The sequence below is a fragment of the Pyxicephalus adspersus genome, chromosome 8, assembly GCF_032062135.1.
Source record: "Pyxicephalus adspersus chromosome 8, UCB_Pads_2.0, whole genome shotgun sequence".
Lineage (NCBI taxonomy): Eukaryota > Metazoa > Chordata > Amphibia > Anura > Pyxicephalidae > Pyxicephalus > Pyxicephalus adspersus.
The window spans coordinates 37,854,882-37,871,848 of NC_092865.1; the positions used below are offsets into that span (position 1 = coordinate 37,854,882).

The 16,967-nt window shown below is 36.2% G+C and overlaps 1 protein-coding gene and 1 long non-coding RNA gene across 2 annotated transcripts in view; one reads left to right on the forward strand and one right to left on the reverse strand.

Moving 5' to 3' along the window:
• KIF14 (kinesin family member 14) overlaps positions 1 to 16,516 on the reverse strand; it is a 30,416-nt gene extending 13,900 nt beyond the window's left edge. The window contains exons 1-13 of the mRNA XM_072420073.1: positions 16,385 to 16,516; positions 13,319 to 14,310; positions 12,119 to 12,373; positions 10,044 to 10,128; positions 8,253 to 8,351; positions 6,227 to 6,279; positions 5,925 to 5,955; positions 5,355 to 5,462; positions 5,155 to 5,271; positions 4,794 to 4,912; positions 2,884 to 3,056; positions 1,826 to 1,973; positions 970 to 1,033 (exon numbers count right to left, since the gene is read on the reverse strand). Coding sequence (XP_072276174.1) covers positions 970 to 1,033; positions 1,826 to 1,973; positions 2,884 to 3,056; positions 4,794 to 4,912; positions 5,155 to 5,271; positions 5,355 to 5,462; positions 5,925 to 5,955; positions 6,227 to 6,279; positions 8,253 to 8,351; positions 10,044 to 10,128; positions 12,119 to 12,373; positions 13,319 to 14,184 — 2,118 coding nt within the window. The 5' untranslated portion in view covers positions 14,185 to 14,310; positions 16,385 to 16,516. The remainder of the gene's footprint in view (positions 1 to 969; positions 1,034 to 1,825; positions 1,974 to 2,883; positions 3,057 to 4,793; positions 4,913 to 5,154; positions 5,272 to 5,354; positions 5,463 to 5,924; positions 5,956 to 6,226; positions 6,280 to 8,252; positions 8,352 to 10,043; positions 10,129 to 12,118; positions 12,374 to 13,318; positions 14,311 to 16,384) is intronic.
• A 56-nt stretch (positions 16,517 to 16,572) lies between these two features.
• The window catches only part of LOC140336225 (uncharacterized), a 3,605-nt gene continuing 3,210 nt past the window's right edge, over positions 16,573 to 16,967 (forward strand). Inside the window, exon 1 of the long non-coding RNA XR_011921842.1 lies at positions 16,573 to 16,712. This is a non-coding gene — a long non-coding RNA (uncharacterized lncRNA). The remainder of the gene's footprint in view (positions 16,713 to 16,967) is intronic.

The following is a 16,967-nucleotide window of genomic DNA, read 5'->3' on the forward strand; positions in this document are numbered from 1 at the left end:
TCACAAAAACAATCTGAACATTTTCCATTGTTTATGCAAAATCAGCTGAATTGTAAAGTGATTGCAATATACATACTGTACACATTTTATACTTAACATGTAGAAAAACAATTTTGAAAAATGAAGCATGTGGTGTAATATATCTTTATGTATGGAAAACCCAAACCAAAATATTATCAATACTGTATTTTAGTGCATTTGACCTTCTGTCAAGTTTCTATCGATGTGCGTGTCCTATAAGGGGCAGATTCATCCTTCTACTTATACTTGTGATCACTGTTACTAAAACAAAAAGAAAGGGGAAAACCAAATTTCCAAGTTGTCCCTGGAGCAAAAGATAAAGAGAAATGTTTCAATGGAGGATTCGTATCTCCATCAACAGGCATGCTTCCATTTCGTGGTTTGCATGCCTGTTAATCAAGATTTAGAACTTCTAAGCGCCTATCAGGATTTAGTAAATTTCTATGATAAACATCCTACAGATGATTATTTTATTTTTTATCCCTAATGTGAACTACTTTTGAGAGCCCTTGTTTAGATATGCAGTACATGTTTGTGGTTATTTGAATAAATACTGGAACTTATGTGGTTTAGCTGAGAGCAAGTGGATTTTGGAGAGTCATTATAAGAAACTTTTTATCCAGAGACCTGGTAATTCTTCACACACACACACACACACACACACACACACACACACACACACACACTTATTGACCACTAGTTTAGCTAGGGTCACTAGTATCTTATAACTGCAAATTTTATCCTAATTTGGTAAAGGGCAAGCCCCCCCCATTTTCCGCTCTCTATTTTTTTGAGATATTACCCTGAAATGTTCTTTCTGCACATGGAACTCTGCACTGGATATAGTTTGTCTCATTTGATTTATTAGAACTTTAGTACCTTAATTTGATAAATTGTAAACTTGGTGCCTTTGTGACTCTTACCCTCTGAGTTTACTGTTAATCTCACCTGTAATTCCTTGGTCTCCTCTCTCTTCCGTTGCTCAGCATGTTCAAGCCTCTCCTTCCAAATCCTATGTACACACAAGATTGAACAAGGAAACAAATGTGTAGAAATATTGTAATGGTAATTATTTGATAACATAAAGGCATAGGAAAGTTAAGCTTATTTCATGAATAGATTACATGGATACTGCAGATTTTCTATAAACCTTAATAACAATTTTAAAACATAAAATCAAAGTGGATCCTGGTGAAAGTATATATTGTGCTACACATTAGTAAAGTTATCACTTGGTCACTGAAATCCTAGATCATGAACTAATTACAGATTAAATAATTTAACCAATTATATTATAATAATTATTGTAGCCTGTATCAATAAATTGACCTCAATAACGATGTGGTTGCATCATTAGCAACTTATCAGAATGTAATTTATTTTATCTTCACATCACAAGAAAAAAACCCAAGGAAAAGGTCTGCATATTTTTCAAATATTTACTTAAGCTAAACTCCAGTGCTACTTTCCTACCCACAGTCTGAGCTCTGTTATACAGTAGATAAAAAAGCTTATACCAAGTCAGTTGAGAGTGATTATTCTGCATGTATTTCAAACAGAAAGGGACATAAAGTGATACATTCAATAATACAAAACTGGAGTAACTGGTATCTTATCTGCCTGGAGTTAAACTTTAAAGAAAAATGGAAAATAAATATAAATGGAAATACTAACTATTCCAAACATTTTTGTTGTTGTGTCTAAGCAGGTATTAGTTGTTTAATGTTTAACAATCATTCGGCATTGCTATACAAGTTACAGAATATTAAAACACAATTTTTTTCCAGATTCTTCAGTTTCTTACCTGTGTAACTCAGCCATCTCCCTTTCCTGCTGGCTTAGTTTCAGTTTAAGAGAGGTGATTTCCTGATGACAACGTCGATATTTCTCTGAATCCATATTTTTGGCAGACAACTGAGCGGCTTTCAACTTTTCAATTTCAGATTTCAGTTCTAAATAACATAACATGCTTAATGTCTATTGTTCTACAGAAACAGCCATAAAAAAAGAAAGAATTCCCACAGATGACAGTATAGGAACAAAAAGGAAAATTCAGCCATTTTATATATAAGGGCTATAAGGAGGATTTACCCAGTTCTATATACCTGTATGAGAACAAAAAAACTCTATATGATGAATGAACACCACACCTTTGCCCAAAATTATGCACAACTAAACATAAAATATCAGGAAGTTTGATGTCTCAGTTTCTGGATTTGGAAGGCAGCTAGAAAAAGTTTTGTCATGTAGAAGCAAAATACATTAGTCTAATATAGAGGGCAACCCACTCCTTCTCTGACCCCCCAAGCTTCCTGTCAGACCCTTATCTACTTATTCCGCTTCCAAGATGTATACCTGTTCATTAGAGCATTTAAATTCACTCTCTGATTACAAAAAAGGAATTCACAGCATAGTACTGCATAGCACATAGAAATGAGCTCCAGCTCAGGTATAGTTGCAGGTGAACATACTACAATACATTATCTAGTTATCATTTACCATGCTTTTATTAGTAGTATAAAATATTTGGCAATTGTAATGCAGAACTGGAAATATGTATGTTCAATTTTACTTTTACCATTGCGGTGGCTAATGTCATGGACCTTGTCTAATAAATTACATTATTTTGCCCAGATGTTATCAAAAAGTGAAACAATCCTGTTTAAATTCAAGATTTACTTTTTCCTAATTTATAACCTCAAAAATCATTCATTTTAAAATTAAAGTACAGTTTGAGTTCATCAAATAAAAACATTTATGACCAGAGCAAAAGAACAGCATGGCCAGGCTTCAATCTAAGAAATTATTAATCTCCATGCTGGTTCGTTTCCTGAATTATGATTTACAACACAAGACCCTCACCTCTGATCAGTTTGGCGTTCATGTCTTCGTTCACCTTGGCAATGTTTATTATTAGACAAGCTTGTTTGGCATATCTCAGTGTGCTCATCGTCTCTTCAATATTACTGACAGCAGGACTGATAGTAGCAATCATGGCCGTTTTAGAATTGCCTCCTAGACTTTCTTTTAGTAACCTTTATGAACCAAAAAAAGTAAAAGTATTAGCAGCATTAATACATGTATTTAAATCTTAGTTTCTTTCAGGTACTTTAAAAATATTCGCTTTTTTTACTTTTAGTTGCAGCTTTCTTTCTATAATAAAGAGTTCATTTTTATTTAGTTGTCTGAAAGCATTTTTAAATATTTTTGAAAAGAGCCATTTTTTGAAAAGAGCCACAGATTTTTTGAAAAGTATTGACTGTTGTCAGCTAATATAATTTTTAATATTAAATTGAAAAATAACTTGAGTAACAGTTGTATAGACTTCACAATCACAACAAAATTGATAACTAGCAGAAAAAATAAAAAGGAATATAAAAAAACATAGCAAACAAGCAATATCACTCTCACCTGTTTTTTTTTTTAATTAAAAGTTACCCTTTAAATTCCAACTTGACTGCTCTGCGTCAGCATTTAATATTTTCACAACAGTTGATGTTGTAAAGCTAGCTGCAAAGCTACTAGTAACTATTGGAAACAAAAATACAGTGGTACCTTGGTATACGTCCAAATGGTATAAGTCTTGTTTGGACACGAAAAATTTTGCTTGGTATACAACCTTTGCTTGATCATGTATGGGTCAAAATGAGTCACAACACGGCACGCTACCCTTATTTACCTCTCTTGTGACGAAGCCACGACTGCCCACGAGCGTCAGTACCCCAGTTGCTACCATTAAGTGAACAACCCGCACTATACCGCTCAGTGAAATACATACCATCTCCTCCTCCTCCCTTCCCAGCACCATTCTAGTAGGCACTCGACTCTTCTCAGCAAAAAGTAAAGCGAGGTTACATTTTCATTTAAATCATCTAATTGCTTTTGTATTTATGTATTTTAGTATTAAGCAGTGTTTAAATTATTTCATACAGCCCCATCAATTATTAATATGCCACTAACAATAGGATTTTTTTTTCATGGGAACGGATTATTCATTTTCCTTTTATTTCTTTTGTGAAAAATTTGTTTGGTAGAAGTCCTGTTTGGTATAAATCCAAGGATCTGGAACAGATTAAGGACCTAAACCAAGGAACCACTGTACTTATAACGTTTAGATACCTAAAAGCCCTCTATAATTTGATTTCCAAAAGCTGGTCTCTGCTCCCATAACAAGGTCGACAACAACACTGATGCCCTGTTGATAGCATGATTCTGCAGCATTTGTAGCCAGTTAGGTTGTAATTTCACTGAGATCATTGTAATGATCTGCAGCATGATTTCATAGGGGCCGAGTCTTCTGTGTGACTTGGCCCTAACAAAAGTTGAGCCACAATTAGTTAAATGTGCTGTTAAATGCCTGTGCTACATACTCATGTGAGTTAGTAGTTCAGAATGTTTTAAAGACAGAGAGAACACCAATAAGAAAAGCTCTATATTTTAGAACCAAGTCAGCAATAGCTCTTCATATAGTCTCTCATGGTAGATCAACTTTAAAGGGGAACTGCAAGAACAGAACTATATAGAAGGAGACAATATGAACTTCACAGCGAGTCCCAGACCAAAAAGCACAATAAGATAGACATTAGACTTTTAAATTTTAATGGTCACAATGCTTGGTATTGATTTACTGGTTAGCAAAGCCAAGAGGGCATCTTTATTATCATTGGTAAATCCCATACTTTGTCCACTGTAATTAGAAAATTAGATATAGCAAAGGGTGGAAAAATATTAGACAGCCCTATCCCAGTAACAATTCCCAGGATCTAACTTACCAAGTAAGAACAGATTCTCTGTATGGAATAAAAACTTTCTTTCTAGTTACCGAGCACTCTGAAAGAGCAGATATCACTTTCCCCAAAGTTAGCAGAGATTTGTTGATACTGATGCCCTCCTGTGTATCAAAAAAAAAAAAAAAAATACACGCTATTTTTTTAGGTCTAAAGAAATTCAGTAAAGCACCCAGTATATGTCCAGCCATACTTTTTTTGTTTGGAATCTAGTTGGGTAGGCTTTGAACTATTTTACAGACAATCAAACTCTCCAACAGAAACACAGACCGAACATACATGTCAATAAATGGTAATAATTTAGCAATCTCGAGACAATAAATGCTGTTTTTCAAACAATTCAAACCTTTAAACGGTCTCCATTGGTCTTTGCTGATGCACATCTTTCACTTCCAGCAAGATCCACAAGGTTTATACGGCTAGTGATCCTGTGATCATGTTCCTCCCCATCCACAACCTCAGTCTAAGAAGGAGCGTTCATTCAAAGGTAAATTTCAGATAGTTAAGTATGCCACCTTTACTAGAAAAAAATAGGATAGCAAATACCTTGGTCTGGGTCAGGATAAGCGTAAAGACAGAGTGAGATCTGGAACTTTTGTCATTCATGCCTGTAGCAGCAGTGGCTCTCTGTTTGTTACCTAACTCAAGCCAACTCTAAAAAAAAAAAAAAATCAGTAAAAATAAATAAAAACATTGAATAGAACATTGCAAATGAGCAATAAACATTTTTGCCCTAAAAGTATGTATATGAAAAATACATTTGTGCTAATAATGGAACCATGGGTACCACCTTTGTAGAAGAGACAGAAGAAAAATAGAATATTACTAGGTACATTTATCAATACTAGATGTCTATAACATCTAGGTATTCACTTTTGAATTTCAGGGTATGGAAACCAACTGAAGTGTAGGCCCTAAGTAAAACAACAGATACAAGGCACTGAAACTGTGGTACATTAAATGAACAACAATTGAAGAGGATAGAGATAGAATAGATAGATAGATAGATAGATAGATAGATAATAGATAGATAGATAGATAGATAGATAGATAGATAGATAGATAGATAGATAGATAAAAAAGAAAAACAAATTGATTTAAAGCATTAACTCTCACCTGGATGTCTTGAAATGAAGATACAACATTGCTACAATAAAGAAGAAAAACTACATTAGCATTCCTAACCAAAGCAGTCATATGATGGTTATTAAATTATCGAGGGCCCTTTACATCTTGCTGTTGTGGTGCATTGCAGTAACACATTTTTCCCCCCATACACTAATGTGAGCTGCATTAAGGCAGCACCTTATAATAAACAGCTGGCAAAGTGTTTTGGCTCTAAAACTGTGTTTTATCAACAATAAAAAGTAGATTTAAAAAAATAAACTAATCCCAATAATTTATAAATTGTTGCTTACGTTGAAAGGTCTTCCACATAAGGTCCTAGCAATGGATGCTCTCGTACTCTAAGCTGCCAAGATAATAAAAAAAAAGTAAACTAAACCAGTCAAATCATGCAAAATCAAGTATTGCCTAATTGGCTTAAGAGTGACTATATTACCTGCAAACATCTAAAGCAAAAGTAAAAATAATAAAGTAATACAAAAATGTGTTTTGGCAGCAAACTCACAATTATGATTTAGTTTCAACCAGACAATTAATATGTTGTATAGTACATTATATAGATGCAATCTGTTGCTAGCCAAAACCCTCATATTTACAGAAGAATTAAAGGCTTAAGCTAAAATGTTTAAAGTGATATGACGTTGTATATATGTTCAGGTATACAGAGAAGTTGACCACATGGGTAAAAGTTTGTTTACACCTCACCTTCACACCTACATGAGTCTGCTGGATATCTCAAAACTATGGCCATCAATACCACCTCAACTCACCCCTTTTTACAAGATTTTAAAATGTGTTTATGGGAACCTAAGAATATTGAATAATGAATTTTCTGAAATAACCCCCTGCACACCACTATACATTCCTAATGGTGACATTTCAGTGTTAATAAATGGTTACACCTCTTAGTACAGGGGGTGTATCAAAAATAGGCTATTTGAATTTGCAAGACATTTCATCATTTCTACTATTCACTAAACCATAGTTGCAATATGCATAGTGTAATGCTCCAATTCTTTCCAATTTTTTACAGCATAGTTGAACTCAGGGCAAGACTTGTGCAGGCCACCTGAGTTACTCCACACCAAATTAATTAACCAATATACTGATAGACCTGGCTTTGTGCACAAGGGCACAGCCATGAGAAGGACCTTCCCCAAACTGATTCCACATGGCTGGCAGTGCATAATTGTTTCTCATACTGTATTCTGTAGCATTACTGGTAGAATTTAGCGAAAACACCTGACCCTAATAATTTGAAGGGATGTCCACAAACTACTGGCAGTTAGGTGTGTTCCATGTTCACCAACAGATTGCCATTTCAGCTTTTTTTTTTTTAAAGTGCTGCACCTGCTGTATGCTCTCTAAGTGTCTTGCAGAATGTTCACATAACCACCCTTATCAGGACTACTACCCTATCCTTCCCATGTAGACAAAGTGCCAATAAAACCTTTGAATAAAATATAAACCTCCCACCATTGATTTTGAGGAGGAGAATGGAAGTGTCATGGGCTTCTCCGGCAACCATACATGTTTGTACAAGAAGAATTGTGACATCTGGCTTTAGCCCCTGTCAGAAGAGTCTGAAGGAGTTTCAGCTAACATGGAAAGGTTTGTGCAGCTCTTATTTTTTTTTACATACAATTCTTTCTTTGGTTTAATTTATAGAATGAGAATACAAAAGTAAATAGCATGCGGGAGAGAATGAGACCCTGCAGATCTTTAGTTTTAATTTGTAGATGTGCAGGCAGTGACTAGGCTGTATCCTCAGCTCAATGTAAAATACTACATCTGACCAGGGCATACTGTCATGCTGCTACTCTTGTTTCAGTACCCTTTGATTCTCTCACCTTGAAGTTCTTCTCAGCACGTCTGTTTTTGTTCAGTTGCTCCACAAATTACTGGAGTGATTAGGAGTGGCACAACAACCAGGCAACTAGTATTTTATGAAGAGTGGATGAATGCACATGTCATAATTTGACGAGCATGGGCTTTAAATATATTTTTCCATTGATTGATTGGCTTCAATTTTTATCCCAGGGTTTAAAAGTTCCACTATTGGCAATTACTGCAATAGGTCTGCCCACTTGAAGTTGTCCCACTAAAGCAGACTTTGTAACAGAATTCAACTTCTAAGCTCAATGCTTACAAGTGTCTTTGCTATTACAGACCTTCTGGTGAGATCTTAGGAATGCAGAGTATTTCAAAATTTTGTACTGCAAAATTTAGAATTCCTAGCATTAGAACCTTGCTGAAAACCTTTCCTCTTTATTTAAAAAAACAGAAAATGTACTCAATCAAACTACTATTCATTCTTACTGCTTGCTTCTTTTGCTCACTGTCAGCTTTAAAAACCAGCAAGTCATGAATCTTCTCATTGTACACTTCAAAGTAACTCATCTCCAGATGAGAAGAGACCTAAAGCAAAAAACATACAAAGCTCATCATCAACTTTCAATACAGTGAAAATGCAAAAAAAAAAATTTTTTTTTTTGCTAAAATACATTTTCTCAAAAAAAGAGAACAGTAAAATCAAATATTAGTTCTTAATGACTGAAATGCACAAGTTGAAAATCTTTATTAATATACACTGTAAATCATTGAAAACAAAATTATGTAACGGTCAAAAGATAACCAAAATCATTTACCCACTGGATTTAAAGTCAAAGTAAATAACTAAAAATAAAGGGTGATCAAACTTGAGTGAATTTTATTAAAACTCATTTTGTGACTCAGTAGTGTGTTAGGCCCCCACATTTGTCAGAGGTCCAAACAATGTTTGAGAAATCTTCTGCTGGGGCAGCGGTTCTCCTCCCAGGCTTGGGAGGAATTAAGGAACCCTTTTAAAGTACTTAGTAGAAACAGATGCATGGTCCACTAGTATCACTACAGGATGTCAGGCCCACATGCCACTCATGGAGTGTGTTGTTAATGGTTTGGTCAGAAACACGAACATGAGCAACATGGTGAAGGTCATCTTTTAGGGCCCTAACTGTGATCCTCTTTTTACTCGTCATATAAACACGCAAACATTGGTCCTTCCACCGAGTTGTTGCCCTTCTATGAGTGTCCAGCACGCCTTATCTAAAAGCTTGTCTCCCGGTTTTTCTTCCAAGTACTTGAGATTGTACTGGGAGACACAGTAAACGATCTTGGAAGATCTAGACTACCTGAGCAATCTGAATGGGCTGCAGGAATTTCATCATGTTACTATACAGTACTATTATTGACAAGGGCACTAGCAAAAGGCAAGACTGATAACAAGCCAAGAATAAGAGAGAAATGGTATGTAGTAAAACTATTACCTATTGGAAGTTTGCTTGCTTTTGCCAATCCTGTATACCTGTTGGTGTTTCGATTTTCACAATTACTTAGCCTTCATAAATGAACAGATGATATCCTAGAAGTTTAATTGACTTGGTTTTCCAATTTCTTGATTGAACATTCCCTTACATTTTTGAGCAGTGTATTATGCTTGTTGTTTCATTATTATTCACAAGACAGGGATCAACTTACTATCAATAATGTATTAAAATGCCCTGTTTTTATGTATACAAGGACAAACATATTGGCTCATTAAGGATAAAAGCTTTGAACCCTGTATAGCAGGGCTGTATAATTGCACCCGACGCTGCATTATTATACTTTGCTGATGCTAACTGCATGTTTACCACACAGGACAAGTTTATTGATAACAGTTTCTAATGACATTAGCACCCACAATATTTCTGGTAACCAAAGACCATGTGATGTTGACTGAGCTTTACACAAAATAACATTGTATGAGTTGATAATACTGACATGTACACAATTAATTTAGGTGAAATATAAATTCTAATAGAGTCAAATGGCAAATATTATTTTACTGTTTGAGATGTAAAGGTGTTACATTCATCAATAACTGCTTTTGCCCTTTTAAATGGCACTGTTAAAATGTTTAGGATTATGTAGGATACACAGGAGCATATCAGTTTAAAACAGATACAAAAATTTTATGTACAACTGTCAGTTGCATATCATTTGTAAAATCAGATTTGGTCAAAAAAGGATGGATTCTATCAAACAGCTTTTTTTCTACTAACACAGCTTGTATATTACAAACAGTAGTACCTGCTGCTTTGTTGCTTGAATCCGGGAGAAGAGTTGATTGCAAAATCTTGGAATAATGCCTACTTCTTCATCGAAACCCATCATACTGCAACAAAAGCAAAAAGAGACTACCTCATATGTCTAACACAGAAGTTCAGTACAATAAGTTAAAAGTTAATGATGAATAGTTTAAAGCTTGATGATACCATTAACTTGCATTTTTACACTTCTGTTTAAAGGAGAAATGTCCAAAAAAAAGAAAATGTCCAAAAAAAAGCAAATATTTACACAATTCTTTGAGTGGTTCTTTACTCCCTTTTAAATCGACCCCGCCATTTCAACAAGATCTGAAAACTAACACAGACTGTTGAAACACTATGAAAGCTAATTCATAAAAATAGAAACTACTGCATAACTAGCAGCTTTCTAGTGCTTTCTTTATCTAGACCCCCCCCCCTATTTATTTTCACCTGGTAAACCAATAAAAATAACACATTTTATATCTCTTTGTACAGTCACTTCTCTATATCTCTACATATCTATGGAGGCCATAAATGATATCCATGCCAAACATTAAAAAGGTCTGCCTTTGATGGCCTCCATTAGATTGTGGAATTATGGAACTAATAGTTTAGAAGATAAAGGTAACAATGTCTGTGTTGTTTTGTAATAGAAAAAAAATAATTATATATATATATATATATATATATATATATATATATATATATATACACATATACATACATACACACACACACACACACACACGGTGCTGAGAAGTTCCTGGATTTGCCCAGAAAGAAGAGAGCCAGAGTTATGAAATAACACATGTATTCAACATATTCCCCCCTGAGACTGATGCACTTGGTTTCAGCTTTTCTAGACCGTTCAAAAAAAGTCCTTTGATTAGGCCGCAAACCAGCTCTCAGCAGCATCTTTTATGTCATAAATGTCCTTGAAAAGTTGCCCCTTCAGGTGTTTCTGTAAATCCTGGAACAGATAATAGTCCAAAGGGGCCTGGTCAGGTGAGTAGGGGGATGGTGGACCAATTGGAAACCCTGGGTGTTCAATTTGGCAGCCACAACTTTGGACTTGTGCGAAGGTGCATTGTCCTGCAAAAAAGGATCCCTTTGGTCAACTTTCCGCATTTCGTCTTAATTGCCTCCTTCAGCTGGTCCAGAAGGTTAGCATAATACTGTCCAGTGATACTAGAACCCTGAGGTAGGTATTCCACCAATAGAATACCGTCTTTGTCCCAGAAAACGGACGCCATGATTTTTTGGCCGATTTCTCGGTTTGGAACCTTTCCGGCCGTGGGGAACCGCCGTGCCACCATTCCTTTGACTGTTCCATGGTTTCAGGATCATAGATGTGGAGCCAGGTTTCATCCTCAGTCACTAACCTAGCCAAAAAGTCCTGTGCAGCTTCAAAATGGGCCCAAACGGCCCAGAATAGTTCCTTCTTCTGATCACTGTTCACACATGTCAGCACCCACTTTGCTGAAAGCTTGGCCATGTCTAGGATAGTGGTGATAACAAACCCAACACGCTCCCGTGAAATGTCAAGTATCTGGGCTATCTTTTTTGTGGATATTCGCCGGTCCTCAATATTCAGCTCATGGACAGCATCGCAGGTTGCCGGCTTAGTTGAGGTTGGGGGGCGCCCACTGCAGGGCTCATCTTCAATGGTGAAATGCCCAGTCTTGAAACAAGATATCCAGGTTTTGACAGTGCTGTAGGAAGTAAATTCCCCCAGTGTTTGTGACATCTCAGTATGAATCTCCTTTGCTGACTTTTCCTGGAGAAACAAAAACTTCATGATGGCCCGTAACTCCGACGACGTGAAACTTGCTTGTGCCTCTGCCATCACAGCTTCTCACTAAAAGAAAAAGTTTTAAGAATTGCAAAGACCTGATATTTGCATAGTTACATATTAGAATATAAGGGTGACATATGCCCCCACACTCACTTTTCTATTTCATCTGGAAGGGGGCAAAGCCAGGAACTTCTCAGCACCCCCCTGTATATATAATTAATTTCGATGGGTAGTTCAACTATATTTTTGTAATAGCAGTATACAACTGATTTTATACATACGTGTAGGACTTGCCAGATCCGGTCTGTCCATAGGCAAACAAACAAGCATTGTATCCCTGAAGAGAAGACTCTAACAGAGGAACGGCTAACTTTTCATATACCTTTTCTTGACCTGAATAATTGGGGTCTGATTTATTGAAGGACCAAAATGAGAAGTCAAAAAGGAAGTTATGTCTCTCCTTGGAGTCAGGAGGTTTAACAATGGTCTCCTTTCCATTCATAAATACCACTTGGGTTGCATTTTCATTTTTTTCCCTAGAACAACCAGAAAAAAAATTGATGAACAGATACATTCATTACATCACTTGTCAAATATGTTCTTACAAAACACAGTGTAACTACTATTGTTACATTTTAAAAAAGCCCAATTACACAAAGTAACATGTAAGTGCCCTACAAGCATTCATCAAAATATTCATTACATTTCAAATCTATTTTTATAACACAGACCTAGGCATCTAAAGTCTTGCTGTGAAAATATTTTTTTTTTTGAAAAAATGAGGCTGAGGTTTGTTGTAGATAAAATGGAGAAGGATTATAGTTTCTCTCAGGATTTTAATAACTCTATGTCACTGTTGAAGAGAATGTCCATTTTTCCCCTGTCTAAAAGACAACCACACCTCCACTTCATATACAGATATCACAAGAAGGGAAGCCTGAGAAATTTCCCACAATTGGATTATAGGTAAACATAAAAAAAGCAGATCAGGTTGTCCCTTATCCATCAAAAATGTAAATTATGCTTTAGGAAATGTTTTAAAATGAGGAGATTAATCATGACTTTTCATGCCTACAAAGGACCTCCACTAAATGTTATTTGCTTTTAAAATATGAACACGAAACAGAATATCTGGCAGTGCTGCCAATTCAGAAAGTAGTGGGTAGGATTAGGTATGGCCAGGTCCTGCTTGACAAGCTACAGGCTCATTATTCAGCACTTATAATGCCGATACCCATGGTGTGCACTGACACTGAGAGCGATTTTGTTTCCATTTAACAATGCCGAAATTGAGTATAGTGAACATTACTGGTAGACTTAAAAGGGATTTGTGGGACCAAGACAAAATTGCTGATGCACTCATAAAAGTGCTGCAGCACCTAATTTTTATATCAGAAGTTCAGTTTTACTTTAACAGAAGAATATTTCTAGAATAAGGAAAGTCAGCACAGAACCATGGAACACATATTTATCATACCAACCTTTTGCTGAATGGTCTAACTCTCACAGCAACAGTCACTGCACAGTTTTCTTCTTTGTTAGGTTCATCCACATGATTAAGATGCAAACTGACTGTCTCATCTCTTACATGTAAAGATTCTGATGAAATTGTGGTTTCCTCTATTTTTTCTGGCCGTCCTATTGTAGAAGCTATCTTCCTTGGGGTGGTAGGTAATGTGCTCACTGGGCGTTTTGGTGTTATAGCAGGGCTTTTAGTATCCCTTGTCGATGCAGACCTGAACAGGCCAGAACCCCCATTCTTTGGTGTTTTCTGTTTATCCACACCTCCACTTTTTAAAACAGGTGTCCTAAATAAATCTTTTCCAGTGCTGCTGTTGGGCGTTTCATTTGCCTTTGCATTCCTACTAGAAAGCACCTTTACATCCTCACAAGATCTAGACTCATGTTTATTTTCAGCTTTTATGCCATTTACAAGAGCTTTTGGATAGAATGCTTTCCCATTAGTACCATGCAATCCCTTTGTTTTTATCTCAGATGGATTGTTAGATGCACTGCTGATTGTGTTGGATTGTGGTATTTCATACTGCACGTCCTGTTTTCCAAATTGAATCTTGCCTTTAGCACACTGATCTTGGTTTTTATCCATTTCATCTTTCTCAATAGATCCAGTTCTTAGCCTCCTCTGTAAAGTCAGATGTCTTTCAGGCTCAGGCTGAACATCCTTTTCCACATTTGGGGACACTTTCGCTATGGTTTCCCTTTTTTGAAGCTTTAACTTTGGCTCTAGTTTGTGTGTTACCAGGGATCCAACATTTTTGCATGCAGAGATTACATACGTTCTATTTATGTTTTTGTTGGTAATAGGATGCTGGCTTTTTTGTGACATATCACAAATATTTAACAGAAGGAGTTCCTCAGAAGGGATGTCAAAATTCTATTGTGTGAATACATTTAAAATGGCTTCATGGTATTTTCTCAAACACTTGGAAGAGTTGTAATTCTTTAAAATGTTCTGGAAAAGAAAAAAAAAAACCTTAGTCACTAAAATTTCAACGAAGACTGCAGTTACACAGTGTTTATCACCGAGCACTGGCAAACTTAGAAATGATAATACGTAATAATGCAGCTATAGCAGCTTTGGTGAAGTTTTTCTGCATGCAAATGTTAATTAGTTTCTGTTATTGAGATATGCTTTGCTTCCTGTTTTAGAGAGTAAACTGTAAACAAAAAGAAAATCTCAACAAGTTCGGACTGCAACAACAACTGGACACAGTTTGTAACCTTTGTCAACTGTATTTAGAACAAAAGAAAACATTTTGGTTGGCCTTTAAAGCGGAACTAAGCCTGGCAAACTCACCTGTCCGCCTTGCAGCGCCACGCACATGATCTTTCTTCTGTTCTACCTCCATCTTGGTTGGTCATGTCGGAATGACAAAATCCTACATCATCCTGGCACATGCAAGGGAAACTGGGATTACCAGGTTTTCCTGGCAACCAAAGCTAACGTTATACATGCGCAGCTCATATTTTTTTCAGAAACCCAGTGTGATCAGGCAGCATTTTTGCAGACGAGACATCTCTTGTATCGTTCTGCAATAATGACATGCCTGATCATACAACTTTAAAATTTGAATTTAGTTTCATATATAGAAAAAATTAGGTGTTTTGTAAAATATGCTGATCAAATGCATAATGTGTTCTAAAAATAACATTCATTTTTTCCAGTTATCTACTCCAAAGTGAATATGAATGAGCTATGGGTGATTGAAAGTTTCGTAGAAAAACATTCTCAGATGGACAAGCATAGGGCCAGCTTTTGTATTGGAGATGTCTTGTCTTGCTGGTAGCACACATAAGTGTTGCCAGGCAACGAAAACATACATTACTGAAATATTTACATGAAGTTAACAGAGAACTATAAAATAAAAGCAATCTACACAAGTGTATCAAATCTCTTAGCACTAAGATGAATTCACAGCACCATACACATGCCAAGAATAGGTGTGCCACTGCACTTTGCATGCAGTATACACCTGTAAAAAAAAAAATGATAAGACCGCTATAGCACTTTTTGTTCAAAAAGACTTAAGTATATCTGACCATAGGAAAAAAAACAAATAAGAAAATTGTACCTGGCATCAAATGATTTTATTATTTTTAATGTTTCCTTTTAAAAGAATCTAGAAGGTACAAGCAAGGTTGGGAAAAGGCATCCCTGCACTATATGTAGGACTGGCTGAGATTCGGGGCTGTGAGCACTAAATTGGTTCTCTTTATGGCTACTGTACTTGTGCTTATGTGGTGTGTTTAGGAATGTTCTCGTGCGTAATCATTTTTTTTTTTAAATTAGTACAAATCTTTTGAAACAAATGACTGGCTGAGACTGCAGCTCTACCTGTGTACCCAGGAGCACTCCGCTGTCAGAGGGACAGCTGCCCACTCAGAGGATTGCACCTGGCTGCCACTCAGAGGATAGCACCTGGGTCTGATCATTAAATGTGTTCTCTCTATGTAACCCTTCAGGAATAACAGCTTTATTGACTAATTACTAGTTACTTTTTTTGTAAATTTTATTAATACATCACAGGTACTTTCAAACACAAAAAAAGCCATTTTTAACATTTCCCCCCTAGTAAAGGCTAATTAGTTTTATCTAGGGCTTTATTTGCCTTGCTCCCTAGGTTGTTTAATTTTTGCTAATTGTATTTAAACATTTGGTTGTAGCACTAAATTTATAAAACGTATTTTTGTAGTATTAAATGTACATATCTCTCTAATTATTGTGTTAACCCTCTAATTTATAGGAATACCTTTGTTACAGTATCCAATATGAAATTTGCATACTTTCCTATTAAAATAAGGATGTGATTTCCTATGAGCAGGAATTGGTGTCAATCTACAGACATAAGTAATAATGAAACACACACTACCGAAACAGAAGAGACTACACAGTAACACTTTCTGCTATTACAATAGTCTTCTGAACTTTCTATGCTTATTTTCATATACACTGCCAAATATAATTCGCATCCCATGTCTGAACATATATGCTTTGAAATGACGCACATAACTAAATAATTCCTTACCCCGATCTATGCAGCCTTCTCTCTCTTTACTCCTTCCGTTCACCAGCCGGTCGCTCTTTTCGAATTCCCCTCCATTGTTTATGATTGGTTGAATCGCTGTCACAGCCTAGATGGGAAGTCTCACTCCCGTAAAAGGAAGTGAAAAGACAGTGTCGCCATTTTTGGTAAGGGCACGCCAGAGTGGAACGAGCGAAAGTGTCTGCATCCGTCATTTTTATTAAAGGTACATGTCTGTAGCATTTGTAGCGGCTAGTTCCCGTTCAGCCCGGGAAACTGCAGTTGAGAGGCAGGAAATATGGATTGTCAGTCCCCTCACAAAGCAAAAAAGGTATATGTCTGTGTGATTTATATATTAAAGGCTGTCAGGTTAATTATGGGGTGTCTTACCCTTATTATAAGGCGCACTGGTAGTTATGAACGGGGATATAAGGGAGACATGATGGGGAGCTCTGATATTGCAGGGTGATATGGGGGGTTCGGGAAATGTTAGGTGATTGGAATGCATTGGTATTATTGCAGGATGAAATGGGGGGAGGGAGTGTCAGACAGGTGATGATGGGCTGACTTGGTATTTTTGCGGGGG